The sequence below is a fragment of the Symphalangus syndactylus genome, chromosome X, assembly GCF_028878055.3.
Source record: "Symphalangus syndactylus isolate Jambi chromosome X, NHGRI_mSymSyn1-v2.1_pri, whole genome shotgun sequence".
Taxonomy (NCBI): domain Eukaryota; kingdom Metazoa; phylum Chordata; class Mammalia; order Primates; family Hylobatidae; genus Symphalangus; species Symphalangus syndactylus.
The window spans coordinates 124043052-124070729 of record NC_072447.2 but is presented as its reverse complement, the minus strand read 5'-3'; the positions used below and the strand labels follow the sequence as shown (position 1 = coordinate 124070729).

At 39.5% G+C, this 27678-nt stretch overlaps 2 protein-coding genes across 4 annotated transcripts; one reads left to right on the top strand and one right to left on the bottom strand.

Moving 5' to 3' along the window:
- The first annotated feature begins 3 nt into the window (after positions 1-3).
- C1GALT1C1 (C1GALT1 specific chaperone 1) lies at positions 4-4255 on the top strand. The gene is made up of 2 exons (XM_055269394.2): positions 4-184; positions 2886-4255. Exon 2 carries the CDS (start codon positions 2891-2893, stop codon positions 3845-3847), a length of 957 nt encoding a protein of 318 aa, XP_055125369.1. The 5' UTR covers positions 4-184; positions 2886-2890; the 3' UTR covers positions 3848-4255.
- Positions 4256-18216: 13961 nt separating this feature from the next.
- Positions 18217-26678, bottom strand: MCTS1 (MCTS1 re-initiation and release factor). 3 transcript variants are annotated; one of them, XM_055269397.2, is made up of 6 exons: positions 26311-26678; positions 25005-25157; positions 24388-24485; positions 22226-22359; positions 19516-19583; positions 18217-18421 (listed from the first exon to the last, which is right to left on the bottom strand). In XM_055269397.2, the coding sequence occupies exons 1-6, from the start codon at positions 26319-26321 to the stop codon at positions 18340-18342; spliced, it is 546 nt and encodes a 181-aa protein (XP_055125372.1). In that variant the 5' UTR covers positions 26322-26678; the 3' UTR covers positions 18217-18339. The 3 variants fall into 3 exon arrangements, with proteins under 3 accessions (XP_055125372.1, XP_055125371.1, XP_055125370.1); XM_055269396.2 differs by lacking the exon at positions 26311-26678 and adding an exon at positions 25689-25996; XM_055269395.2 differs by lacking the exon at positions 26311-26678 and having other exon boundaries at positions 25005-25194.
- Between the last annotated feature and the right edge of the window lie 1000 nt (positions 26679-27678).

Below are 27678 nucleotides of genomic sequence, written 5' to 3'. Positions count from 1 at the left end.
GCCCCACTACCCACGCCTTCGCGGCGCTCGTTTCCTGGTCCTCCCCACCTTTAGCGAGACCAACGAGAGGACACCGCCTGCAGCTAGAACAGCCCGGCCAGGAGCGTAACCGAGTGGTGCGCCAACGTGAGAGGAAACCCGTGCGCGGCTGCGCTTTCCTGCCCCAAAGCCGTTCTAGACGCGGGTGAGTGGCGGGGCCTCGACCCCCACCCCAAGCGCACCCTGACTCCCCTCCCTCTTTTGGGGGAGGCCTGGGCCCCAGCCCTCTCCCAGCATGCTCCACGCGGGATGCTTGGGCAGGTGCAGCGGGAGGATTGTCAGCACAGGAGACCGAGAGTCTTCTTCCTGGGGACGCTCTCTTGGTCCCTCAGAGGGATCTCGAGGTTACCATGTCCTCCCTCTCACTTCTCTTCCCTATTTCGTCTTCCTTTTCCGTACTTCACCCTAACTACCTTCACCCAAAAAGGTTCATCTAAAAACCATTGGGGTAGTTTCTGTTTCATTTGTGCTCGTGTGCAGTTTTGTTTCCTTCTGCACAAAGTATCCTATCATATGCATCCCTAGTGTTATATTTTTTGCCTCTCTGATGGGGAAGAAAATCTCCTTAGAATAATTTTTGCAAATTATTTAAAATGTGTAGACTTAGTGAGTTTTGATGACTATTTTTGCAGCCAGGAGTAGGATCACCATCAGGAAGAATTCTGACACATATGCCATAATTGAGCAAAGAAACGTGTGAATTATGTATTAGCCAGAAATAATGAAAACTGCGTCACATGAAATACAAAAATCCTATATAAATTAATTTTAGAGTGCACCTGACAATTTTTTTTTTTTTTTTTTTGAGACAGAGTCTCGCTCTTGTCGCCCAGGCTGGAGTGCTGTGGTGCGATCTTGGCTCACTGCAACCTCTGCCTCCCGGGTTCAAGCGATTCTCCTGCCTCAGCCTCCTGAGTAGCTGGGATTACAGTCATATGCCACCACGCCCTGCTAAGTTTTGTATTTTTAGTCGAAACAAGGTCTCACCATGTTGGCCAGGCTGGTCTTGAACTCCTTACCTCAGGTGATCTGCCCACCTCAGCCTCCCAAAGTGCTGGGATTACAGGCGTGAGCCACCGCGCACAGCCGACAATTCTAATATTATGCAGAGCTTGTTTTCTGTCACTTCTCTTCTTGGAACTGTGTTTATTGACCAAGTTCTGTGAGTGACACAGGAAAGCCTTCCTGCCTCTTGCCCCACCCACCGCTCAGAAATTACATCTGCCAAGCTATTCCACACCTTGTCTTTCTGGTAGAAGTCAAAATTCCATTTCCTCTAGCAGAAAGGAGTGGTTTCCTTCTAGCAATATGGTGCTGTTGGGTGCAAAACATCAGTTATGGTCAACCGATCCCAATTTTTTTCCATTTGTATGAAAACAAGGATATTCAGTAACCCATTTATTAAACTCTAATGTGGTAGAAGCACTATGGCAATTACTCTTCTGTAATGGAAAAAAACCATTAAACTGATACTGAGAAATGTGGTTTCTAGTCCACTTATACCACTGTCTAACTGTGTGACTGAGTCAGTTATTTAACCTCTGTGGACTTCCATTTCCTCTCTGTAAAATGAGAGAAGTGACTGACATTGGGTAGCTTTCTAAGGCTCCTTTCAACCACAGAGAAAACGGGGAAGTCTAAGTAGCTCAATAGATCGCTTTTTTCTGAAGATGGAGGGAAGATTGGAAAATTCAGCCTTTACTAGAATAAATGGTTAACATATAGTTTTTTTTCAACAAGTGTATTTAATGTCAGCTTTTAATTTCTTTTATTTATTTATTTTTTCTGAGACAGAGTCTCACTCTGATGCCCTGGCTGGAGTGCCGTGGTGAGATCACAGCTCACTGTAGCCTCCGCCTCCCGAGTTCAAGAGATTCTTGTGCCTCAGCCTCCCAAGTAGCTGGGATTACAGGCATCCACCACCACGTCTGGCTAATTTTTTGGATTTTGGGTAGAGACAAGGTTTCACCATGTTGCCCAGGCTGGTCTCGAACTCCTGAGCTCAAGGAATCCACCCGCCTCAGCCTCCCAAAGTGCTGAGATAACAGCCATGAGCCACTGCACCCGGCTCTTAATTTCTAATTGAAATAAAAGTGTAAATTTTTCCATTTTTACTTCCCCAAAGAAGAAAATTCCTTTTGAGGAAATAAAAATGTTTATTAATGGGCCCCAGATATGTCTATCAATATTCCTTTTTGATCCAAAAAATGTAACTTTTTATTATGGGCTTCTATTACATCAATAGTTGGGATACTGTATTGTAAACCATTTAGTTTTAGGAACAAAAGAGTGAATATTAACATATATGGTATTATTCTCAAGAAACTTGGTTTAGATTTACTCAAAACACTTAAGGACAGCATCCATCAGTTAAAGAAAGCACTATGTTGAGAACAGAAATGTCAGCACAATACCATTGGTGATTTGCCATTTATAGGTGGTTTTATCTGTTCAAGGTTTTGGTGTAGAAGTCCACTATATTTTTAGAGGTATTTAAATAACGCAAGCTTGTGATGTGAAATTCTTTAAAGAGAATGGTGGATGGATAACCTCTGTAACACTGGTTTCAAGGGTTAATTAAATCCCCATAGATGAAGTGCAAAACAAATTCTCCATAGAGGAGTTGTTGCAAAGTTCCAGTTTATACCAAACAGTAATCAGATTCCATTGGAAGCTAAAGATTTTGAGAGTCTTTTGTACTATATGCAACTAACTTGATTTCAAGCTTGGGAACCTTTAAAAAAAAACATTAAGAGCAAAATGTAAGTATATAAGGAATACCAAATCAAATTTATAGACTAATCTTTTTCTATTAAGTATTTTAAGAGTCTTTTTCTTCTTTATAGGAAAAATGCTTTCTGAAAGCAGCTCCTTTTTGAAGGGTGTGATGCTTGGAAGCATTTTCTGTGCTTTGATCACTATGCTAGGACACATTAGGATTGGTCATGGAAATAGAATGCACCACCATGAGCATCATCACCTACAAGCTCCTAACAAAGAAGATATCTTGAAAATTTCAGAGGATGAGCGCATGGAGCTCAGTAAGAGCTTTCGGGTATACTGTATTATCCTTGTAAAACCCAAAGATGTGAGTCTTTGGGCTGCAGTAAAGGAGACTTGGACCAAACACTGTGACAAAGCAGAGTTCTTCAGTTCTGAAAATGTTAAAGTGTTTGAGTCAATTAATATGGACACAAATGACATGTGGTTAATGATGAGAAAAGCTTACAAATATGCCTTTGATAAGTATAGAGACCAATACAACTGGTTCTTCCTTGCACGCCCCACTACGTTTGCTATCATTGAAAACCTAAAGTATTTTTTGTTAAAAAAGGATCCATCACAGCCTTTCTATCTAGGCCACACTATAAAATCTGGAGACCTTGAATATGTGGGTATGGAAGGAGGAATTGTCTTAAGTATAGAATCAATGAAAAGATTTAACAGCCTTCTCAATATCCCTGAAAAGTGTCCTGAACAGGGAGGGATGATTTGGAAGATATCTGAAGATAAACAGCTAGCAGTTTGCCTGAAATATGCTGGAGTGTTTGCAGAAAATGCAGAAGATGCTGATGGAAAAGATGTATTTAATACCAAATCTGTTGGGCTTTCTATTAAAGAGGCAATGACTTATCACCCCAACCAGGTAGTAGAAGGCTGTTGTTCAGATATGGCTGTTACTTTTAATGGACTGACTCCAAATCAGATGCATGTGATGATGTATGGGGTATACCGTCTTAGGGCATTTGGGCATATTTTCAATGATGCATTGGTTTTCTTACCTCCAAATGGTTCTGACAATGACTGAGAAGTGGTAGAAAAGCATGAATATGATCATTGTATAGGACATGTGTTGTCATTATTTGTAGTAGTAACTACATATCCAATACAGCTGTATGTTTCTTTTTCTTTTCTAATTTGGTGGCACTGGTATAACCACACATTAAAGTTAGTAGTACATTTTTAAATGAGGGTGGTTTTTTTCTTTAAAACACATGAACATTGTAAATGTGTTGGAAAGAAGTGTTTTAAGAATAATAATTTTGCAAATAAAGTATTAATAAATATATGTGATAAATTCTAAATTATGAACATTAGAAATCTGTGGGGCACATATTTTTGCTGATTGGTTAAAAAATGTTAACAGGTCTTTAGCGTTCTAAGATATGCAAATGATATCTCTAGTTGTGAATTTGTGATTAAAGTAAAACTTTTAGCTGTGTGTTCCCTTTACTTCTAATACTGATTTATGTTCTAAGCCTCCCCAAGTTCCAATGGATTTGCCTTCTCAAAATGTACAACTAAGCAACTAAAGAAAATTAAAGTGAAAGTTGAAAAATATCCTTGAGAAAAAAAACTGAAAATTACTTACAAAATTGAGTAATTTTCCTGGAAGCTAATTTAATGTCATTCCTCAGAGCATACGCAATTTCAGTGTAACTGTCTGTACTTCAGCCTGCAGATACTGACATTGGATTGGTGCCTATGAAGAATGTCATGTCATTTAATTGTGTTGTTTCTCAGTTAATCAAGCTCCCAGCTGCAATTTGGATAAAAACGTACTCCTGCTGGGTCAGTGAGTTCTGTGGAAATTTGAAGAACTTGTTTTGGCCATCTGGCAGTTTCACTTACCTGAGTTGAATCTGTTCTGTATTTTGTTTTGTTTTGTTTTTTTGACACAGAGTTTTGCTCTGTCGCCCAGACTGGAGTGCAATGGCACAATCTCGGCTCACTGCAACCTCTGCCTCCTGGTTTCAAGCAATTCTCCTGCCTCAGCCTTCCAAGTAGCTGGGATTACAGGTGCCCACCACCACACCTAGCTAATTTTTTATATTTTTAGTAGAGATGGGGTTGGCCAGGCTGGTCTCGAACTCCTGACCTCAGGTGATCCACCCGCCTCGGCCTCCCAAAGTTCTGAGATTACAGGCATGAGTCCCCGCGCCCAGCCTGTTCTGGATTTTGTTTCCTTGTACAAGTTCAGGGATTTTTCCCATGTTCACAGCTGTACTGTTTCCCATGTTCACAGCTGTATCTGTTTTCAGCGTGGAGGTCCTAACCTTCTACTTTGCATTACCATACCTTTTCCCAAATTTCAATGGCTACTCAGAAACTTAATCCAGTGGTAAATGCAATAGCTCCTGTACTGATAAATGTGTGAAATACTTAGAGCTGGCCGGGCGTGGTGGCTCACGCTTGTAATCCCAGCACTTTGGGAGGCCGAGGCGGGCGGATCACAAGGTCAGGAGATGGAGACCACGGTGAAACCCCATCTCTACTAAAAATACGAAAAATTAGCCGGGCGTGGTGGTGGGCGCCTGTAGTCCCAGCTACTCCGAGAGGCTGAGGCAGGAGAATGGCATGAACCCGGGAGGCGGAGCTTGCAGTGAGCCGAGATTGCGCCACTGCACTCCAGCCTGGGCGACAGAGCGAGACTCCGCCTCAAAAAGAAATACTTAAGAGCTGACTTGTTCTATAATCTGGCCAGCACATGCTGTGAGTCCCCATAGAGTGTTATGTTAGAGCATGACATTTTAGAGATCAATATTTCTTGTAACTGGCCTCATGATGGTAATGGTCTCCCACAGCTTTAGCAAACCAGAAAGAAAATTTCCTTAAGATGGCCTTGGGCTTGAAGTTATTGATCCTCAGGGTAGTGTGTAAAACTTTGCTTTATTTCTGATTATTCTCATTGAGGGTTTTGGTTAAGATGAAGCGTTATTAGTTTTGAAGAATAACAAAACCCCTTTATGAAGCCCCCTAATATGTGGTCTCAGATGCAGTTACTACAATCAAATCATGTTCAGTGTGAGTACAGTAATAAACAGTATCTCTCAGAGTGTGACACAGCTTATGTGTCACCTTGCCCCCAACACCAGTATATTTAAAATGTTTCTATTGCATTTATCATCTTCACTTACATTAGTATATCAGAGTATCATAATAAACATGTCAGAATGCATTGCATTGTTTGTTTTGCTAATGAGTACTAAGGTAACATTGCCTTTTAAGCCAAATTGATGCTCTTGATTGTATCTTTATACATGAGTTTTTTTTTTTTTTTTTTTTTTTGAGACGGAATTTTGCTCTTGTTGCCCAGGTTGGAGTGCAATGGTGCGATCTTAGCTCACTGCAACCTCCACCTCCCGGGTTCAAACAATTCTCCTGCCTCAGCCTCCCGAGTAGCTGGGATTACAGGCATGTGCCACCACGCCCGGCTAATTTTGTATTTTTAGTAGGGACAGGGTTTCTCCATGTTGATGAGCCTGTTCTTAAGCTCCTGACCTCAGGTAATCCACCCGCCGCGGCCTCCCAAAGTGCTGGGATTACAGGTGTGAGTCACTGCGCCCGGCCAATACATGAGTATTTTTTTAACGAAATGTTAGGTGTCTCAAATAATATGCAGTCTCTCTGAACTTACTTGCAGCCAGTCTTGTAGATAAAATCTGAATCAATAACAGAAAATAGTACTAATGAGGTTGTGGTTACAGATTTGATCACCATATATGTCTGTTAGCTTTACATAGAGAACTAATATATTCAGTAACCAAAAACAATAACCCTAACCCCACTCATGATGAGAGAGTTGGAAAAAATGGAGGTCTGATGGAAATTGATCAGGATTGTGAATATACTCTACATATGGCTAGTGGCTGTCATATTGGACAGCACAGGTCTAAGCAATTCTAAGTGTAAGATCCCACTCCTGGCTGAGATGTGAGTAAGAGAAAACTTCAAAGTTGTATTTGTCTGGTTGTCTCAAATGCAGTGGAAACCACAGCATGACTTTTAGCAGGCCCCAGACCATTGCCTTGTGTGAGTTCAATCACTGGATCTTCCTTTTCAAAAGTAAAACATTGGATCTGGAGCAAAATATAGATTTAGACCCCTTGGCTGTTTTCTGGGGGCGGTGGGCTGGCAGGGGAGTAAGCTAAAAGGTTGCTTGTGTATCAAATCTGATTCATAATGCCCAGATTTTTCTATAATGCATTTAAACAAACTCAGTTATTGGGTGTTCTTAAAGCAGGGCATACCTGTAATAGAAAAGTTGCTGAAAATAGTCTAGTGATGATGTACCACTAATTTCCCTTTCATTTGTTAAGAATATTGTGTTCTGGCTGGGCACAGTGGCTCATGCCTGTAATCCCAGCACTTTGGGAGGCTGAGGCTGGCAGATCACCTGAGGTCAGGAATTCGAGACCAGCCTGGCCAACATGGTGAAACCCTGTGTCTACTAAAAATAGAAAAACTAGCTGGGCATGGTGGCAGGCACCTGTAATCCCAGCTACTTGGGAGGCTGAGGCAGAAGAATTGCTTGAACCTGGGAGGTGGAGGTTGCAGTGAGCCAAAATCGTGCCATTGCACTGCAGTCTAAGGGACAAGAGCACGACTCCATCTCAAAAAAAGAAAAAAAAAGAATATTGTGTTCCTTTTGGTATGGGCTTTGATGCACTCAGTACTTGCCTGAGTGGCTATGTGAGAAGCATATGTTTATAGAAGTTAGCTTTCTTTTGGCATACAAAGACATTCAGCAATGTTTATCAACTTCCCCCCCTCCAAAAAATATTGCCCCAAATTTTAAAAATAACTAAACTTGACAGTTTTTACAAGTTTGAAAAAAATGACAAAAATAACTATACTCAGTTCTAATATCACCAAAAATAGAATACTATAAAGCATTTAAAGGGTAATGGGAAAATGACTTGTTTGGAAAGTATAAGATGATGAAATGATGTATCTCTAGGGTCTCTACCATGATAAAAAAAAAAATCCAGCTTTACTACTGTGGCATCCATACACTATAATTTTCTTTGTGTATATTGGGTATCTATGAGGTCAGCAGTAGGCAGTAGGCCTGGTACTTTGTGGAAAGCAGAAGGAGCCCAAACTCATAATTCGTCATAGTCAAATAATCATTTCACATAAGCTTTGCATAAGCAATAAGACAAACTGTAATTTAATAATGTAGTACTAGAATATAGTGGTCAGCCCTTTTGTCTTAAAATTCCTGGATTTGGGCCGGGCGCTGGCTCACGCTTGTAATCCGAGCACTTTGGGAGGCCGAGGCGGGCGGATCACGAGGTCAGGAGATCGAGACCACGGTGAAACCCCGTCTCTACTAAAAACACAAAAAATTAGCCGGGCGTGGTGGCGGGCGCCTGTAGTCCCAGCTACTCGGAGAGGCTGAGGCAGGAGAATGGCGTGAACCCGGGAGGCAGAGCTTGCAGTGAGCCGAGATTGCGCCACTGCACTCCAGCCTGGACGACAGAGCGGGACTCCGTCTCAAAAAAAAAAAAAAAAAAAATTCCTGGATTTGATCAATGCTTTTTTTTTTTTTTGCCCAGGCTGGAGTGTAGTGGCACGGTCTTGGCTCACCGCAACCTCTGCCTTCCGAGTTCAAGCGTTTCTTCTGCCTCAGCCTCCCAAATAGCTGGGATTACAGGCATACGCCACCACACTTGGCTAATTTTTGTATTTTTAGTAGAGACGGGATTTCACCATGTTGGCCAGGCTGGTCTCAAACTCCTGACCTTAAGTAATCCACCCGTCTTGGTCTCCCAAAGTGCTGGGAATACAGGCATGAGCCACTGCGCCCTGCCTGATAAATGCTATTTCTTCTAACCCACATAGTTCCCATTTCTTTAGGTTTCTACTGATTACATGCAAGAGCCACATTGGTTATGCCATTGCTTTGGAAATTTGGCAAAAACCCTAGCAGAAAGAGCAGGACTTAAAAATAAGACTCAGGTTTTAGAGGGATAAATAGTATAATTGCCTTTCATGAGTGACAGACTTCGATTAGAAAAAAAAGCTTTGATCTAGTGAGTGAATGATACAGATATCCATCTAGTTACCCAAAGTGTTGAATTAATGGAAATATTCCAATAGTCAAAATACCACCCCTGTACCATCTGAGGGGAGGAGGGAAGAACTTCCTGGCTTGATGGAAGACTGAATGCTGGCACTGAGAATCTTTTTCATACTTACCACTTTAAAGCACTTGCCTCTAGCACGAAGCTTCAGGGAATACTGCCTTTTCTCCAACCCATCGCCGTCCAATAGATAAAACATGAGCCATATATAATTTCACATATCCTTTCTTTCTTTCGAGATGGAGTCTCACTCTGTCGCCCAGGCTGGAGTGCAGTGGCACAATCTCGGCTCACTGCAAGCTCCGCCTCCCTGGTTCACGCCATTCTCCTGCCTCAGCCTCCCGAGTAGCTGGGACTACAGGCACTCGCCACCGCGCCCGGCTCATTTTTTGTATTTTTAGTAGAGACGAGGTTTCACCGTGTTAGCCAGGATGGTCTCGATCGCCTGACCTCGTGATCCGCCCGCCTTGGCCTCCCAAAGTGCTGGGATTACCGGCGTGATCCACCGCGCCCAGCCTTTAATTTCACATTTTCTAATTGTCACATTTAAAAAGTAAAGACACAGGTGAAATTACTTTTAGTAATATATTTTATTTAACCCAAACATATCCAAAATATTATCATTTCAACATATAATCAACAGGAAAGGTTAGTTTACATTATTTATTAAATCTTTGAAATCCAGGGTGTATTTTACAGTTACAGCACATCTTAATTCAAACTAGTCACATTTCAAGTTCTCAGTGGCCACATATGGATGGGCAGTGGCTACCATATTAGATAGCATAGGTCTAAGCAAGTCCAGAAGTATGAGACCCCCAAGGGCTAAACATGAATGGGAGAAAACTTAAAAAAGTTTCTTCTAAAAGTTGTATTTATTTTTCTGATTTTCTTGAATGCAATGGAAACTGCAACCTGACTTTTAGCAAGCCCCGGGCCATCTCCTTGTATGAGTTCTATCACTGGATTTTTCTTCGCAAAAATTAAATCATTAGATCTGGAGCAAAATGTAGATTAGGCCCCTCGATGTTTTTTCCCTTAAATTATAACTGAACCCAAACTCTTCCTGTCATTAATTTTAATATCTTTTTTTGTTTTTTAGACGGAGTCTTGCTCTGTCGTCCAGGCTGGAGTGCAGTGGCACAATCTCAGCTCACTGCAACCTCCGCCTCCCGGGTTCAAGCAAATCTCCTGCCTCAGCCTCCTGCGTAGCTGGGATTACAGGCACGCGCCACCACGCCTGGCTAATTTTTTTTTTGTATTTTTAGTAGAGACGGGATTTCACCATGTTGGCCAGGGTGGTCTCAATCTTCTGACCTCGTGATCCACCCGCCTTGACCTCAGAAAGTGCTGGGATTACAGGCGCGCGCCACCATGCCTGGCTAATTTTTGTTTTTTGTTTGTTTTTTGAGACGGAGTCTCGCTCTGTTGTCCAGGCTGGAATGCAGTGGTGCGATCTCAGCTCACTGCAAGCTCCGCCTCCTGGGTTCATGCCACTCTCCTGCCTCAGCCTCCCGAGTAGCTGGGACTACAGGTACCCACCACTGCGCCTGGCTAGTTTTTTGTATTTTTAGTATAGATGGGGTTTCACATGTTAGCCAGGATGATCTCGATCTGACCTCGTGATCCGCCCACCTTGGCCTCCCAAAGTACTGGGATTACAGGCGTGAACCACCGCGCCCGGCCTTCTCCAGATATCTTTAAAGCAACTGCTAGTCCTGCTTTTGCACATTACACTCTACATTCTCATTGCCCCACTTAACTAACCCTCCCTCATGTCCTTTTCTAAAGATGTAGAAGACTTTGAAATAGTATAACATTTAAATGGTCACAAATCACCTGGCTTGAAAGTGACTAATAATAGGAAAATCAGACCTCAGGACTGAGTTCAATTTCAAGATTCTCCCACTCCACTTTGCTGTCTAAGAGGGAAACAGAAAAACATTACTCCAACCACACAAATACGATACTGTGCAAGCATCCCACTCTTACTCATTCAAATCCTACCCATATTTTCCCATTGTGGAACAGTCTTGCCAACTTATACCTCTCTCCAATAACCCATAAAGATGGTGATTTGAATTTGGGCCAAGATTTAACATTTTATGAAATACAAGGGGAGAGTTTTCTGCAAAACACAGGATTTGCAGACAAGCAGACTTAGGTTCAAATTCCAGTTCTGCCATTTATTACCTCAGAGAGGTCATACAACTTTCCTGAAGTTGTATGACCTCTCTGAGCCTTAGTTTCCTCGTTTGTAAAATGAGAATTAAAATCTACCTCATGGAATCATTGCTAAGATTAAGCAAGATATACAAGTAGAGCTTGTGCACATGGTAGGTACTTGGAGAATGTTATTTCTCCTTCCCTCTTACTCATCTGGGCAAGTTTAACTAGCATTCTAAACAGTTAAATATGTATCAATCCTTTGTATTAAATATCTTATGGTAAAATGTTAAAATATTGATGTGAATAACAGCTGGTATTGAATATTCAAATTAGGGGAACTCTTTCATTGTTTTAAGATAACATCTGTACATTTAATCTGTGCCATGCAATAAAACTGCTTTTCCTGAAAGCTTTTTAAAAACTATTTTTAAGACATTCATAAGTTACTTTTAAGAACATTAGCTTAGAACATCTTCCCCTTTCACAACAAATTAGACATTAGAGCCAAAATTGCCCAAATTGGTATGGCTCTATCTCCCTATACTTTAATCAAGATGTTTGTCTTTATATCAGCAAAAACCGCTGCTTAAGTGAGATTCCTGCATCCCAATAAATGTTATCTGGGCATTTGGTACTTGAGAGAGGATTGGGTTTGACAACACCCAGAAGCTAATGAGGCCATGTGCCTTTGCTCAGACCTTTGCATTCAGGAGCAAGAAAGCAGAATACTTTGTGGACTCCTTTTCAGACACTTTACAAAATATAAAATTTTAACCTTGTGAAACACAAAATAAATGCAGGATAAATGTCCAAACATTTTAGCCCCTACTGTTTTTGAAACTGAATAAAGCCATGCTAGTGAAAAATATTTTCCAGTCAGTGCTTTTTGGAAGCTATTTAGTAGATATTAATTTGATGGGTTAGAGATTGCTATTATCCCATTAAATGAAGCTGTTTCTACTTTATATTCAAATATATTTCAAGTAGAATTTGCTTAAATCTAAAATGCTTACACAAGCAAACTGTAGAAAGAATTCAGTCACACAAAAGAAAACTTTTTCTTAATCCTGGATAAGTCAACTCTCTAAGAAAGCTGTCCAGAGCCTACAGAGCAAAAAGGACTTTCCTTCCAGCCTCCTCACCATGTCCAATCTATGTGAAGAGTCAATTTTGGTTTTAAACAAAATTTGCATGCAGCAGCAGCATTAGAACTAATGAAAACAGTATCCAGACTAAGACGTGCATACAAAACCTTTCAGATCATGAGAAACTAAAAATTTGTGAAAACATCAGTCGTCAGGAACAGACATCTCAAGCTCCACTGATGAGGGAAGCAAAACTGGAACTACATGGTGCTTTTAAAAGTGTCTCAAATTTAAGCTCACTCAAGGACTATTAATAGACAGTGTCAAACTGACATGCACTTTCATCATTAAATCATCTTATTGGTTTGCAAGTTTCCAAGCCTCAGGACTTCATTATGCATCAGCATAGGACAACCCCAGAATTTGGGGACAAAGACAACATCCCTTTTTGAAAGAGGTGGTAAGAATAAAAACAGGTTGGCCAATCTTGGAAGCCACCCCAATACGGCTTCCTGTGAACCAAAAAGGCAGTTGAATTTTGTTTTCAAGGCATATGTTTGGAAAAATAGCACCTTTTCCAAGCATGTGCTTAGTTAGAACAAATGATTTATTGCTTAAAACCCAGTCTTTTACTCACACGCTTGTGAAAATAAGAAGAAATTACCTATTTCACCATAGATTATTAAATGGAAGTTAACAGTTATTGACAATCGAGTCTTGTGATAAGAAATTAAAATTATAAAGAAAAAGTAAATCTTCCTGTCTTTAAATTCTAGGTGGTAGAGTTCTGAGAACACTTACAATGAACTTTAAGGGAGTAATTGATTATGCCTTTGAAGTCTCCTATATTCACATATTGGCTGAAAGTAAAGCATTTAAAATTGGAGAATGAAATGAAGAGCAATAACATTTGTTATATGAAAACTGTGGTTTTACTTTTAAAATGGGATTTTAAAAATGTATTAGTTGGGTCAGGCGCGGTGGTTCACACCTGTAATCCCAGCACTTTGGGAGGCCAAGGTGCATCACCTGAGGTCAGGAGTTTGAGACCAGCCTGGCCAACATGGTGAAACCCTGTCTCTACTAAACATACAAAAATTAGCTGGGTGTGGTGGCACATGCATGGGATCCCAGCTATTCGGGAGGCTGAGGCAGGAGAATCTCTTGAACCCGGAAGACAGGTTGCAGTGAGCCGAGATCGTGCCATTGCACTCCAGCCTGGGCAATGAAGCAAGACTCCATCTCAAAAACAACAACAACAACAACAAATGTATGAGTTGGATGAGTTTGATTTTTTGCTTTCTGTTTCTGCCTAAAGATAAACCAATTTAGCATATGTTGATATTAAGATGTCTGCCATATTTTGAATGTTAGCCTGTTGATTTACAGTCTTCCAAATAAGACTGATGCCTGAAGCTCATTTTTTGGTTAACTGCTTCTGTTAGTTACACACCTTTTCCTACCTTCCTCTAATCCAAGTCTGTTTACTCATTTGAAATATCAGTTTTCACCTGTTAGTATTACTAGCTATGTTTGCTATATTTCACAAATACATTTCTAAAACAATCCATTTAATTAGAATTGGACATTAATAGTGAGGCATGTCATTCTCTGTAACAACTAAGATTTTAAGTAGAAATTATTTCACTAATTCATCTTTTATTTCTCAAAGTATTCAAGGCTAAAATTTGGAGTTCTTTAATTTTCATTCTAAGAGGCAAATATTAATTATACTAATGAGTTCAGATGTTTTTATTTATTTTTCCTCCCAATGACCTATTCTTAATGAACATGGTATTATTAAGAGAAATTCCAGTGAATCATCTCCTGTATTTTTTTACATGCATAAATTATATTCCCTAAGGCCAGACTCTTAAACAGACAAATGAACCTAATAGTCTCAACAATGATTTAAAAACTGGCCCTCAATTTTGTTCATTCATTCCTGATCTCGTGGAGTTGTGGTCCTTTACTTGGTTTTAACACAGTATTCAACAAATTGTTGTTATAGTTGATATCTACTCATTCTTTTACCTGCCTTAAAAAGTGTAATAAAAGTATTCATACAAAGCATAAAATATATACAAGTATAAAAATGTATAATACATTTAATTTACGTGCATCAGTCTCTACAATGACAAGTATGATTTCTTTAGAAAACTGATGCATACATTTTCACTGTTTTTCTTTCATTATATATCAGTTTTAATGGATACTCCTTAGAAATTGGAATCATTTTGAGTTTCTTGAAGAGCCTTGATAACTATATTCTCAAAATTAAGGAAACTAGATAAACAAAGTTAAAATATTTACGACATTTTGCTTGGGCATACATTCATATTTCCATTAATATATAATTGCTACATTATTAATAAGTGACATATTTATTATAATGAAACACCTCCACGAATTTAGTGAATTGTAATTCTTATCTCTTCCTCTGAAGTATTATACTTAGAAATACTGTATCTTCAGTTACTGATTTGTGTACAAGGGGGAACCTGGCTCGATATCATTATTATTTGATATATGCCATATAACCTTCTGTTTGGGGAATATAAAATCCCTCAAATTGGAAATGTTCATGACTACCTATGGGATAAATCCAGCTGTTTTTGTTTGGGGTCCAGAGCATAAAAACAGAAAAGGAAAAATGCAGCTTCCCAACAGACCACTACCAAACCACCATAACAGACAGTCTGCTAGAAGAGAACTGATCAGGCCATTATGTCACTGGGCAACAGGACAATCATCTGAGTTGGAATGCTGAATCATGGCAACTCCAAGACATCTGGGATTTTTTTTTTAACCTCACATTGGATACAATCAATGGAATATTACTACATTTAGTTCATTTGTAATTTACAATTTTTGATGACTAAAATTGGAAAAGTATTAGTACATTCCTACCGGCTTTACCTATTAGTATTGGGCTGTCACCATTACCCAGATTATTTAAAATATAAATTTTCTTTACTCACTAGATTGGAAGCTCCTTAAGGGCAAGGGCTACTTCTGTATTATTCATCTTCGTGCCACGTCACTTAGAACCTAGCAGATACTCAATAAATACCTATTGAGCTGAACTGACCTTGTCTGAGTAAAAGTGAGTCCAATACACAAGTTACTAGATTGTAGTTTGGTTTGACACAAACTTAATTTTGAAACTAAAAATGAACTGAAGACACACTGCCTGAGAGAAGCAGACTCTCTATCCCTGTATTCCTATTCTCAGGAACACAGGTAAACTAAGTTTGCATTAAGCACAGTATCTAAAGATGCTGACATATCTGCTAGTTTAATCTCTTTGAATTGCCTTTCATGTATGACCTAATATTTAGAAAATGACAAGGATCACACATGTAGAGTGACATCCCTGATTAACAGTGATGAGCAGAGGCCTCAGACCCAGGGGAAGCAGAGAACATACATATTTAGTCCATATCACCAAGGCAACACAGTGTACCTCAGCACAGTAGAAAAACAAGCACAGATGTTGATGTTGAATATTTAAAAAGTGTTCCTTACACCCACTGTAACAGTGGTTAGACACAAAGATGAATTATTTCAAAAACCAAGCTAATATAAAAGTTTTTACTTCTCTAATGTGTGTATGTGTGTGCTTTGTTTTTCATTGCAAATACTCCATAGGCAGTCTTGGTCAAAAAACATTATCTTAGCAATAAAAATAAAGGTTCAAAGTTTGATTCTGACATAAATGACTTGTATATTCTTTTTAAGAACATAAGGAGCTACAGGCCTCAAATAGGGTGCCTCCTCCCCCAAACAGGGAGACATCTGAATTTGAAGCCAGTAAGTCAGCAAAAAATGAAACTATCTGTTGAAGAAACCTCCCTGGGAGATGACTTATAAATGAGTTCCTGATAAGACTATTTATACTTTTATGGACCAGGAATACATAATATGGTAAGCTGCAGAATAAAACTGTCATAACAAAAGGAAAACTACATGGAACTTGAAAAGGATATAGGAAATAAAATATCAGGGCACCTCTATGGGCTAGGAAAGACACGAGATTTTGGCAGAGATAAGCATTGTAATTAATGATGAAGCAGGAGAACTTCTCCAAGTCTTACCTCAGCACAAATGAAATATTACCCTAATTTATCAATCTTCCTTTGCTCATACCTATGTTTACCAAGTAACTTCCTGTTTCCTAATTGTTTACCATAGGCAGACCTATCACTATGAATTAATACATTTATATTCTAACTGGGGAATCTCCAAGTCTTACAAGTTTCATCAGTGGGAAATGGTTTCTCAAGCTGAGGGTCAGACCCTGGATTTATGTCCACCTATGTTACATCCTGGGAGACCCAGCTGGAACAGCCAGCCAAATGATCTCTCTCTTTTTGCTATCCACCCTCACCTTTCTCACCAACTTCTAACTGTAACACAGGTCACCACAATCTTGTATATGTCTGTATCCATCTGAAAAATAAAATCACATGTCATATATTGGTAAACAACCAAATGAAGATGGCTAAGACACTAGAATAACAGCAAGGTTATTAGGAAGAAAAATGGTCTTTATCAATAAATAAATCCACAACTGCTCTTTTAACTCCCCAAACAGATTACTGTTCTTACTAAAGCAGGTCCATGTCCCTCATATTCCACTTATAGAAGACATACATTATTTGAGGAGTCTAGTGGGGACCCAAATCAAGATGTTCTGGGCATCTGTTTGGTATGACTTTACTCAATAGAAGGCACTAAAAAAACTGAACCTGAATGTGATCAATCTTATTTGTTTACAGGATATACAGGAGGCATAAAAACAAGTTAATGACTTCACAGTGATACAATCAACAAAATCCAGAATATGTGTGGAAACTTTAAAGACAAAACAACTAGATTTCTTAAATAATTTAAGGGGGAAAAGAAAAGGTAACTTATAAATTAAACAGACTTCAATAAATAACAACCAAATGCAATGTATGACCCTTGTGTGGTACCTATTTCAAGCAAACCAACAGTTAAGAGAATTAACAGTCTAGACAGTTGATCATATTAAGAAACAGTTCAACTTTTTAGGTGTGATAATGGTATTGTGGGGTTTTTCTAATTTTTAAAGACACATACTAAAGTAGTTATGACACCAGGCATGGTGACTCATGCCTATAATCCCAGCACTTTGGGAGGCTGAAGGGAGGCGGATCACTTGAGGCCAGGAGTTCAAGACCAGCCTGGCCAACTATAAAATATATAAAAATTAGCTGGGCACGGTGGCTCACGCCTGTAATCCCAGCACTTTGGGAGGCGGATCACTTGAGACCAAGAGTTCAAGACCAGTCTGGCCAACATAGCGAAACCCCGTCTCTACCAAAAATACAAAAATTAGCCGGGCATGGTGGCACATGCCTGTAATCCCAGCTACTCAGGAGGCTGAGGCACAAGAATCGCTTGAACCCGCGAGGTGGAGGTTACAGTAAGCCAAGATCGCACCACTGCACTCCAGCCTGGGCAACAGAGCAAGACCCTGTTTCAAAAAAAAAAAAAAAAAAAGAATAAAGTAGTTACGGATGAAATGATGGGATGTCTGGGATTTGCTTCAAAACAATTGGGGGGTGGGGAGAAATAATTGAGGTATAGATGAAATAAGACTGACCATAAACTGAAACTGGGTGATGGATATGGAAAGGTCCATTATACTATTCTCCAGACTTCTGAATATGTTTAGAATTTTCCATTGAAAAGTTTTTTTTAAAAAAACAATCAACAAACAAAACACACACACACACACACACACACACAGGAGAATGAGCACTGCTGGGTCCCCTGGAGTAATAGAATAAAATTCCTAGTCTAGTTTCCAGCCCCATTTAACTAGACAGTTTCTCTAGAGGTCTACCATAAAGTGGCAATCCATTGACCAAGTCCTGCTCTTCACTCTTATATCATTAGCCTAAGAAAGGACGTTAAGTTGTCTGAGTTTGGTTACTTACCAGATACCTTTTAATGTCCAAGTTTGCTACCCAATTTTAACTTGAGTTTGAGAAAACTTAAAATAATTTCTGAAGCTAACAGAATTTTAGCATCTGGTGAATTTATTCAGCATAACCACAGGCATTATCTTCATGCTGTCACACACAGACACAAACACAGATACAGCACAATATCCATATTTAGCCCAAGTGCATTCCTTCTGAGGCTCATTTATATGTCTTCATATGCCACAGCCCATCATTTAAATAATGGATATTTTCAATGCCAATTCCTTTGTTGACTTTCTCACTGTAGAAGGAAAAAAAACACATAAACATACTTTTATGCATTTTTATAGTCTTGTGATAAATATAATTCAAAGTATATTGTTATAATTATTAAGCCACAAGTAAAGAACTTATTGCCATCACAATTACATTGTTGTTTATATTAAACTACATTACTCTGTGGCAGCTCATATCTAAAAGTGATTTTAGTGATCTAACTAGTGGGTCTATAGAACCAGAGTAACAATGTCACAAGACTGGGGAATATCAAAGTGCTACATTAACCCTGAAACAAAATTAATACCACTAATTTGGTCATCAAATGGGTTCTAAAGTTTTTAAATATACTGCCTATGTTTTGATAATATATCTTTACTAGTTCTCTAAATATTCTACATTTCTTGTACTATCAGGTCAGAATATAAGATACTGTGTGGTGGTGAAATATATCACTGTTTTTAAAACTAGCAGTAATGACCAGGCACAGTGGCTCATACCTGTAATCCCAACACTTTGGGAGGCCAAGGTGGGTGGATCACTTGAGGACAGGAGTTCGAGACTGGCCTGGCCAACATGGTGAAACCCCATCTCTACTAAAAATACAAAAATTAGCTCGGCATGATGGCGCACACCTGTAATCCCAACTACTTGGAAGGCTGAGGCACAAGAATCGCTTGAACCTGGGAGGCAGAGGTTGCAGTGAGCTGAGATCGCGCCACTGCACTCCAGCCTGGGCAACAGAGTGAGACTCCATCTCAAAAAAATTTAAAAAAATAAAAATAAAAATAAATAAAATGAAGCTAGCAGTAAAACATCTTCCCTCCTCTCCCAATTTAAATTATACTAAATAAGATTCCTAAAGTACCACGTACACACATATAAAACAGCTGTGTTGGCACATGGGTTCTTTTCAGTGCTTAAGAAAGACTACAATCCTGAAGACAAAATAGGTTTCACTGGCTTCCTAAGTGTTAGGAAATATCAGAAATGAAGCTTGTGTGCTTGGATATCTGTGTAATGTGGTATGCATGATAGCAAATTTCGCCTGTAATTCTGATGCTTCCTGGGTTGGTTACCCATATATCAAAAGTTAAGGGGGCCTAAAGTAAGACTTACATGTCTTCTGCAGACATCTTCATGACTCCAACGCATAGAGCATGCTGTTTTCCTTCTGCCATGATAGCCTGAAAGAACACAGCTAAGAAAACTATTTATCAAAATGCCTTGGGGCCTCCCCATCAAGGGAAGGGTGTCAAATAACGATCATGTTACTAGTTAAGCCACTTGGAACCCCTCTTGTTTCTTCTCCTAGACCATTAACTCCTTGAGAGCAGAGACCTAGCAGAGTCTGTGGGTACACTGTAAATACTCAGTAAATGCTAAATGAATAAATCTAATAACCCCTTTTCTTTTAAGTCAAATGTTAATACTATAACCCCATGCTAACAAAACCAGAATAAGTCACACAAAAAAGGAGTAAAATTTCTTGCACATAAATACTAAAAACTGTGAAATCGATAAATATTAATTGTTCTGATTAATTATTCTGATCACTGAATGGTGGGGATTTTTGTTTGTTTTTGAGATGGAGTCTCACTCTGTTGCCCAGGCTGGAGTGCAATGGCGCAGTCTTGGCTCACTGCAACCTCTGCCTCCCAGGTTCAAGCAATTCTCCTGCCTCAGCCTCCCGAGTAGCTGGGACTACAGGCGTGTGCCACCACACCCAGCTAATTTTTCTATTTTTAGTACAGATGGGATTTCACCATGTTGGCCAGGCTGGTCTTGAACTCCTGACCTCATGATCTGCCTGCCTCAGTCTCCCAAAGTGGTGGCATTATAGGCGTGAGCCACCATGGCTGGCTGTTTGTTTTTTTAGATGGAGTCTTGCTTTGTCACCCGGCTGGAGTGCAGTGGCATGATCTCAGCTCACTGCAACCTCCACCTCCTGAGTCCAAGCAATTCTCCTGCCTCAACTTCCCTAGTAGATGGGATTACAGGTGCACGCCACCCCACCCGGCTAATTTTTGTACTTTTAGTATAGACAGGGTTTCGCCATGTTGGCCAGGCTTGTCTCGAACTCCTGACCTCAGGTGATCCGCCCACCTCGGCCTCCCAAAGTGCTGGGATTACAGGCGTGAGCCACCACACCCAGCCTGAATGGTGGTTTTATGTAAAGGATGTTTTAAAATAATAGTTAAATTCCCAGTCTATCTTTAAGAGCCCGATATAACAGTTTCAACCTTTCTAGAAAAACCAGAGTGGTCTTGGTTAACATTTCAAGTTTCTGGAATGTTAAACACTGCAGTACATATTTTAAAAAGTCAAGATTCAGGGTACACAAGACCTCTCTGTACCATTTTTTTTTACAACTTTTTCTAAATCTATAACTGTTTCAAAATAAAAATTATTTTTAAAAGTAAAGACTAGGTAATAAGAAAATTTTCCATTTAAGGTTAACTCCAGAACTATAAATTTACCAACACTTAATAAATATTAAAAACAAACAACAACAACAAAAAACCCGTCCTCACTTTTATCCCTTGATTTTCAATTCATTCAGTGTTCCAAATATGTGAGCACCTATTAGGCAAAAAGCATGTCAACATAAGCTGTTCCTAGAATATAAACATACAACTTATACTACCCCTTCGCTATAACTGCCCCAACAGAGAATATCATTTTTTTTTCTTATTCTTCTTAAACACACCCCTGGCCAGGCGCGGTGGCTCACACCTGTAATCCCAGCACTTTGGGAGGCCAAAGCGGGTGGATCACCTGAGGTCAGGAGTTTGAGACCAGCCTGACCAACATGGTGAAACCATCTCTACTAAAAATACAAAAATGAGCCGGGCGTGGTAGTGGGTGCCTGTAATCTCAGCTACTTGAGAGGCTGAGGCAGGAGAATTGCTTGAACCCAGGAGGCAGATGTTGCAGTGAGACAAGATTGTGCCACTGCACTCCAGCTTGGGCGACAGAGCAAGACTCCATCTCAAAAAATAAAATAAGATAAACACACTCTAAAAGTAATTTCCCTATTCCCACCAAGTACCATTCCTTTTCTATACCTGAGGCAAATGGCTACTTTAGCTATGATAAAGGAGATGTTCTCCTGTCCAGAATAGTCACAAAAATCTATTTAATCCAGAAAATAGCTGAAACAGCATGGTAGAAATGGAAATGATGCAGAATTATTCAGCTATGTCATGAGTTGAATCGATCTTTAAGGACTATCTGGTACTCTGACATTTCTCTTTGAGAAAACGTGCTCTGAGGCCCCCAAACTCAACTTTTCAAATAATTTTCAAAATAAAAGTTGGAGGTTGCCAATATTTCCCACTATTCACTCCTAACAAAAAATTGTTGCTTGGTAAGAGATACCTATACCTGGTGCCTAAATTCTTTTCCCTTTTGAGAGCTTTTACTCCAATGTATGTCAGTAAGTCAAAATGAACATTACAGTGGCAAGTTGATATCCAAAAAGCTGATCCAATTATATCATCTATATCCTTTCCCCTAGTAATCAAGAATTTCCTATTGTGTCCTAAGTCTGATAACAGTAGGCCCTGACTGGGCTGAAATGCAGCTGAGACTCTTTTGTAACTTGTTCTCATTTAATTTCTAAGAAACGACCTAAGATGAGATAATTTAGTAGCAACAAATAAAATTACTTTGTATAACTTCAAATGTAACCAGAAAGGCATGAGATAAGAGTAACAGTAACCTTCAAAAAAGTACATCTAATGTTCTCTTGGATGGTACACCTTTCGCAGTAATGATAAGAGCACAATGAATACATTTTTCAGCAGTTTTAGCCTGGGAAGGATACAACAATGGTATCTACTGCAGCAGGGTAAAGCTTAGCTCCAGGAGAAGTTAAGCCTGGACACATGATATTTGCTCCACTGAGTACAAATTTGATGGCTCCTTTATCAACCTGCTGGTGTGGCAGGATAAAAGGATCTATAAGAAAAGAAATACAATATATTAATAATAAGACTAATGACTCAACAGAAAAAAGCAAAGGATCTGAACAGTATTTCCCCAAATTAATCTGACAGATACAAAAGAAAACTCTGAAACACTATCATTTGTTTACCAAATTGATAATCTTTTTTGTTTGTTTTTTTGAGACAGGGTCTTGCTCTGCCACCCAGGCTGGGGTGCAGTGGAGCAATCATACCTCACAATAACCTTGAACTCTTGGACTCACGCAATCTTCCCGCCTCAGCCTCCCAAGTATTCTCCAAAAACCGTAGTTTCAAAACTACGGTTTTTGGAGACTACTTAATATGCCCTAGGAAATTTTCGTGATATAATGTTAGGTGAAAAACACAGAGTAAAAAAACGATTAAAAAGATCAGTGGTTACCTGGGGTTGGGGAAGTGGGGGGAGGAAGGATGAATAGGTGGAGCACAAAGGATGTTAGGGCAGTAAAACCATTCTGTATGATACTTTAACAGTAGATACTTGACATTATGTATTTGGGAAAAACCATAAAACTGTAGAATACAAAGAGTAAACCCTAATGTAAACTAAGGACTTGCATTAATAATAATGTATCAATACTGGTTCATCAATTGTTACAAATGTATCATTCCAATACAAGATGTTATTCATAGGGGAATCTGAACTGGGGAGAGGGAACTCTGTTCTTTCTGCTTACTTTTTCTGGAAACCTAAAACTGCTCTAAAAAATAAAAGCCTGTTAATTTAAAAAAAAAACTACAAGGGGATGAGGAGAAGTTGGTTAAGGGGTATAAAAATACAGGTCGATAAAAGTACAATAAGGAAATTGTATTTAACAAAGATTTACTGTATATTTCAAAATAGCTAGAAGAATTGTAGTCTTCTTAACACAAAGATAAATGTTTGAGGTGACAGATATCCTAATTACCCTGATTTGATCATTACACACTTTATAAAGGTATCAAATATCACATGTACCCCTAAAATATGTACAACTATTATAAATATATATATGTGGGGGGGGATACAGGCACCACAACAGCAGACAATGTACAGCTATTACATATCAATTTTTAAAAACTATGTAACAGAGAGCCCAATTTAAAGAAAAAATGCATTTACACACATCACAGGAAATAACTGGATGGAAGGACACTTAGTCAATGCTTTCCCATATATAGACTTTTCTCTATTAGGCAAATAGACACAAATATAAAACATGAAAATGCTCACAATGCTTATCACGGTTTGTAAATACATATTTGTGTAATTATCTAATTGTTGTTTATTCTCCAAACTAGACTATTAGTTTCTTAAGGACAGAGACAATGTATTTGCTTCCCATTGTATTCTCAGCACCTGAGTGCCTAGCACATAGTAAGTTCAATAAATATTTGTCTTTGTTTTTTTTTTTTCTTTTTTTGAGACAAAGTCTTGCTCTTGTCCCCCAGGCTAGAGTGCAATGCCATGATCTTGGCTCACTGCAACCTCCGCCTCCCGGGTTCGAGTGATTCTCCTGCCTCAGCCTCCCGAGTAGCTGGGATTACAGGCACCTGCAACCACGCCGGCTGATTTTTGTATTTTTAGTAGAGATGGGGTTTCACCATGTTGGCCAGGCTGGTCTCGAACTCCTGACCTCAGGTGATCCACCCACCTTGGCCTCCCAAAGTGCGGAAATTACAGGCCTGAGCCACTGTGCCCGGCAATAAATATTTGTTGAATGAATGAATGATCTTTCTTGGGCTTTCTGGAATGCATGAGAATTTGCATTTTTCAGATTTACTACAAGATGGGCATTCATTTTACTTTTACATCCATTATTACCTAGTACTAATAAATAATGAGTCAATTATCAGAAGTCACTCTAAACTTTTTGTGTCTTTTAATATCCCCAAATGCATATTTCTGTTTTTCTCCCCCAGCAGTGTCTTATCTGATTAAATGCATATTTCTTACAAGACTTTACATTTGAATATTGCAATAGGAGTAAAATTTCAAAAAATAAAAATAAAAAAACCTTACATTTGTGAAGTAATCTTAGGGTTGGATAAAAAGGCCCTTCTCTTTGTCTAAAAAAGAGTAATTCTCCATTTACTGTAAGGATTTCTATATGTTCATGGCTGTAAGGCAAATGTCACAAAGTACCAAGTTAGATATTTTCTTTCAAAAATTCACAATATAAAACATGCATATACAGTGATAAACTTTTTTAAAAAGTCAGTAAAAATCCTGGCCAAAAAATATTGTTTACATTGTTTTTCCTATCATACAAGTCCAGCAGAGAAAAAAAGAAAAATATTACCTGCTACAACCAATTTTATTTCACATTTTATTAATTCCATTGTTAGGTAATTCAATAAAACAATTCTCTAAAGAACAAACTGAAATAAATTAAATCCAACTCTGAACTAAAACATTTAACTCTTTACTAAAACAATCAATACAAAAAGCCACATTTTTTCAGGGACATAGAAAATCTTTGAAAATACAAATATTGGAGTTTTAGAATTATTCTGTGTCTACCCCATTATTAATCTATCAATAGTTAATCTGAAAATAATCCCATTTAGTATGAGTGCAATCTAATCATTATATATTCAGCTACACCGAGCTTTACACAGACAAAAACAAAGACTTACCATCGGACTATTTTGACAGGATCTTTCTTAGGCATGATTTGATTAAGCCATGGTTCAATACCTGGAAATTGCTCTATCAATTGATTCTTAATACCCTTAATAACTGAAGTTTTCAACTGGATGCAGTTGGACACATTTTCTTTTTCATCAAATCTGTCAAGTAATTTTTGCAAGAAAAGAAAAGGCATTTCTAAGTAGAGGTATCAGAATACCTAAAGGTACTGTTCTAATTAGTCATTTATTCCCAACCAAATATTTAGATAATTAAGAAATAAATTGTTTTTTTTAAAATACCACCTCCCTTTTACTCTGTCCAGCACAAAACCAACGTCTTAATACAATACTGAAATAAACTGTCAAGTATACAGCAATTAGCTGGGGTTAGGGGGAGGAATATGAGACATACTTTGCACCACAATCTGTAATCAGCTACACAAATGCCTTTCCTGGGAAATCTTATTCAATTCTACCCAGGAAGAAACACAGGCTCCCACCAATAATAAAACCTGCGATCAAAAAACAAAACCCTCAATTGTTGAGATACAAAAGACCAACCCAAGCATAACATAGAAAATCGGCCCCTGCTAGGCTATGTAATCTGCTGAGATTTTTTCTAAGTAATGATAATAATGATTTCTAAGTTCTCTATTCGTTTTTGCTCAAAATTTCATGCACAAAACCCACCTTCCTTTGCCCATGTTCCCCCTTTGCTTTTTGCGTCTACCAAACCTGGAAGGCAAACCCACTAGTAGGTTCCCAAGGAATTTTTGTCTTCCTTACACTGAATAGCCTATGGGGCAATCACGTTATTTTCAAGGCAAGGTTAATCTGGCAGCTAGGCAATAGGCATGACAGGCCGCTTGCTTCCTGTCACCCAGACTCCTTCACTCCCATGACCCAGGAAGTCAAGCCTTCCTTTATTCAGTTCATAACTAATAAACATATGGCAGTGAGCGCAGGGCTCCCCTCTCAGCTACAGAGGATATGCCCCTAAATCACAGTGCACGGATGTGATTGGTAGAACCCTAGGAATGGAGACAGAATTGGGGGAGGGGGCAAAAGAGAAAGAGGGGTAAGGAGAAAAAACAATGGGAGTGGAGGGACTGAAACCCGACTGAGGACTACGGATGGAAAGCTTAAAGAAGTGTTCAAGTTGGGAGTGAGAGCATAGTACTATAGAAAACCTTAGGGAGTCAGGATGGCAGGGGCGGGGGAGAGAGAAAGAGGATCTTAGCTCTCGCCCTCTTCCCCACCCCCACCCCACCGCCTTTGTGAGCAGCCGATGGAGGCCACAGCATGTCCTTACTTCTTGAACATGATCCAAGGTGAAGGGGGCGACGATAGGGAAGGGCCCGGAATGGGAAAGAAATTGAATTTGCAGGGGTCCGGCAGATCCCCTCACACGAGGAAGGCCGGCACTGACAGTCGGAGCTGTAGTCGTTATCCGGAAAACGAGAGCCAGCCGCGCTTTACGGCTCTCAGTCAAATCTGACTACTTCCGCTCCTCTGGACTCCACGTAGGCGCTTTTGCCGGCTCCTTTTAGGCAACCGGTTCCTCTGCAGTTGGAGGTAGCTGAAAGGGCGGGACTTGAGAGGGAAGAAGTGATAGAGCAATTGCAGGAAGAGAAGAATGGAGGGGGCGGGGAACCAATCAAAGTAGCATTTATGGCACTTGCGTCAGTTACGGGTTCCTCAAAGGGTCAAGATTCTTCCGTGCTTCGTTGCTACCTATCGTCAAACTAAACGATTTTTTTTAGAGGGAATGGTTTCTGTCCTGTCTGAGGCAACCGAATGGATTGGTGCTTACCTACCAGCATGAATCCAGGCAACCCTCATGGCTTCATGTTAAAGTGCTGGTAGGATTGCCAGGCTTAGCAAATGAAAATACAGGATGCCTATTTAAATTTGAATTTCAGGTAAACAACGAATATTTGTTTTAGTGTAAGTATACCTCATTGATATTTTAGATATACTTACACTAAAAATATACAGCCCTTGTTTAACTGAATTTAATTGAGCATCCTGTTTTTTATGTTATAACCTTATTCACTGGCAACCGTACGATGCTCCCATAGTTTCTTGCGGGTTTTTGTTGAGACAGGGCCTCACTCTTGCCCAGGCTTGAATGCGGTGGTGCTATCATGGCTCACTGCAGCCCCTACCTCGTTGGCTCAAGGGGTCCTCCCACTTCAGTCTCCCAAGTAGCATGGACTACAGGCATACACCATGATGCGTGGTTAATTTTTTTATTTTTATTTATTTATTTTTTTTTTTTGTAGAGACGGGGTCTATGTTGCCCAGGCTGGTTGCAAAGTCCTGGGCTCAAGCAATCCTCCCACCTTGGCATCCCAAAGTGCTGGGGTTACAGGCGTGAATGACTGTGCTCCCATAGAATAATTCCCATAGAATTATTACAGAAGGTAATCTGATTTAAGAGATAATAGCTAAAGATACATGTTTTACTTATGTAATTTTTTAAAAAAAGAAAGCTGATAAAATTATGCCAATCAAGAGTTTCACTTTGTTTTTTGTTTTAGAGACAGCATCTCACTCTGTCACCTAGGCTGGAGTGCAGTGGCATGATCATGGTTCACTGGAGCTGCAACTTCCCAGGCTCAAGTGACCCTCCCGCCTCACCCTCCCAAGTAGTTGGTACTACAGGCATGTACCACCA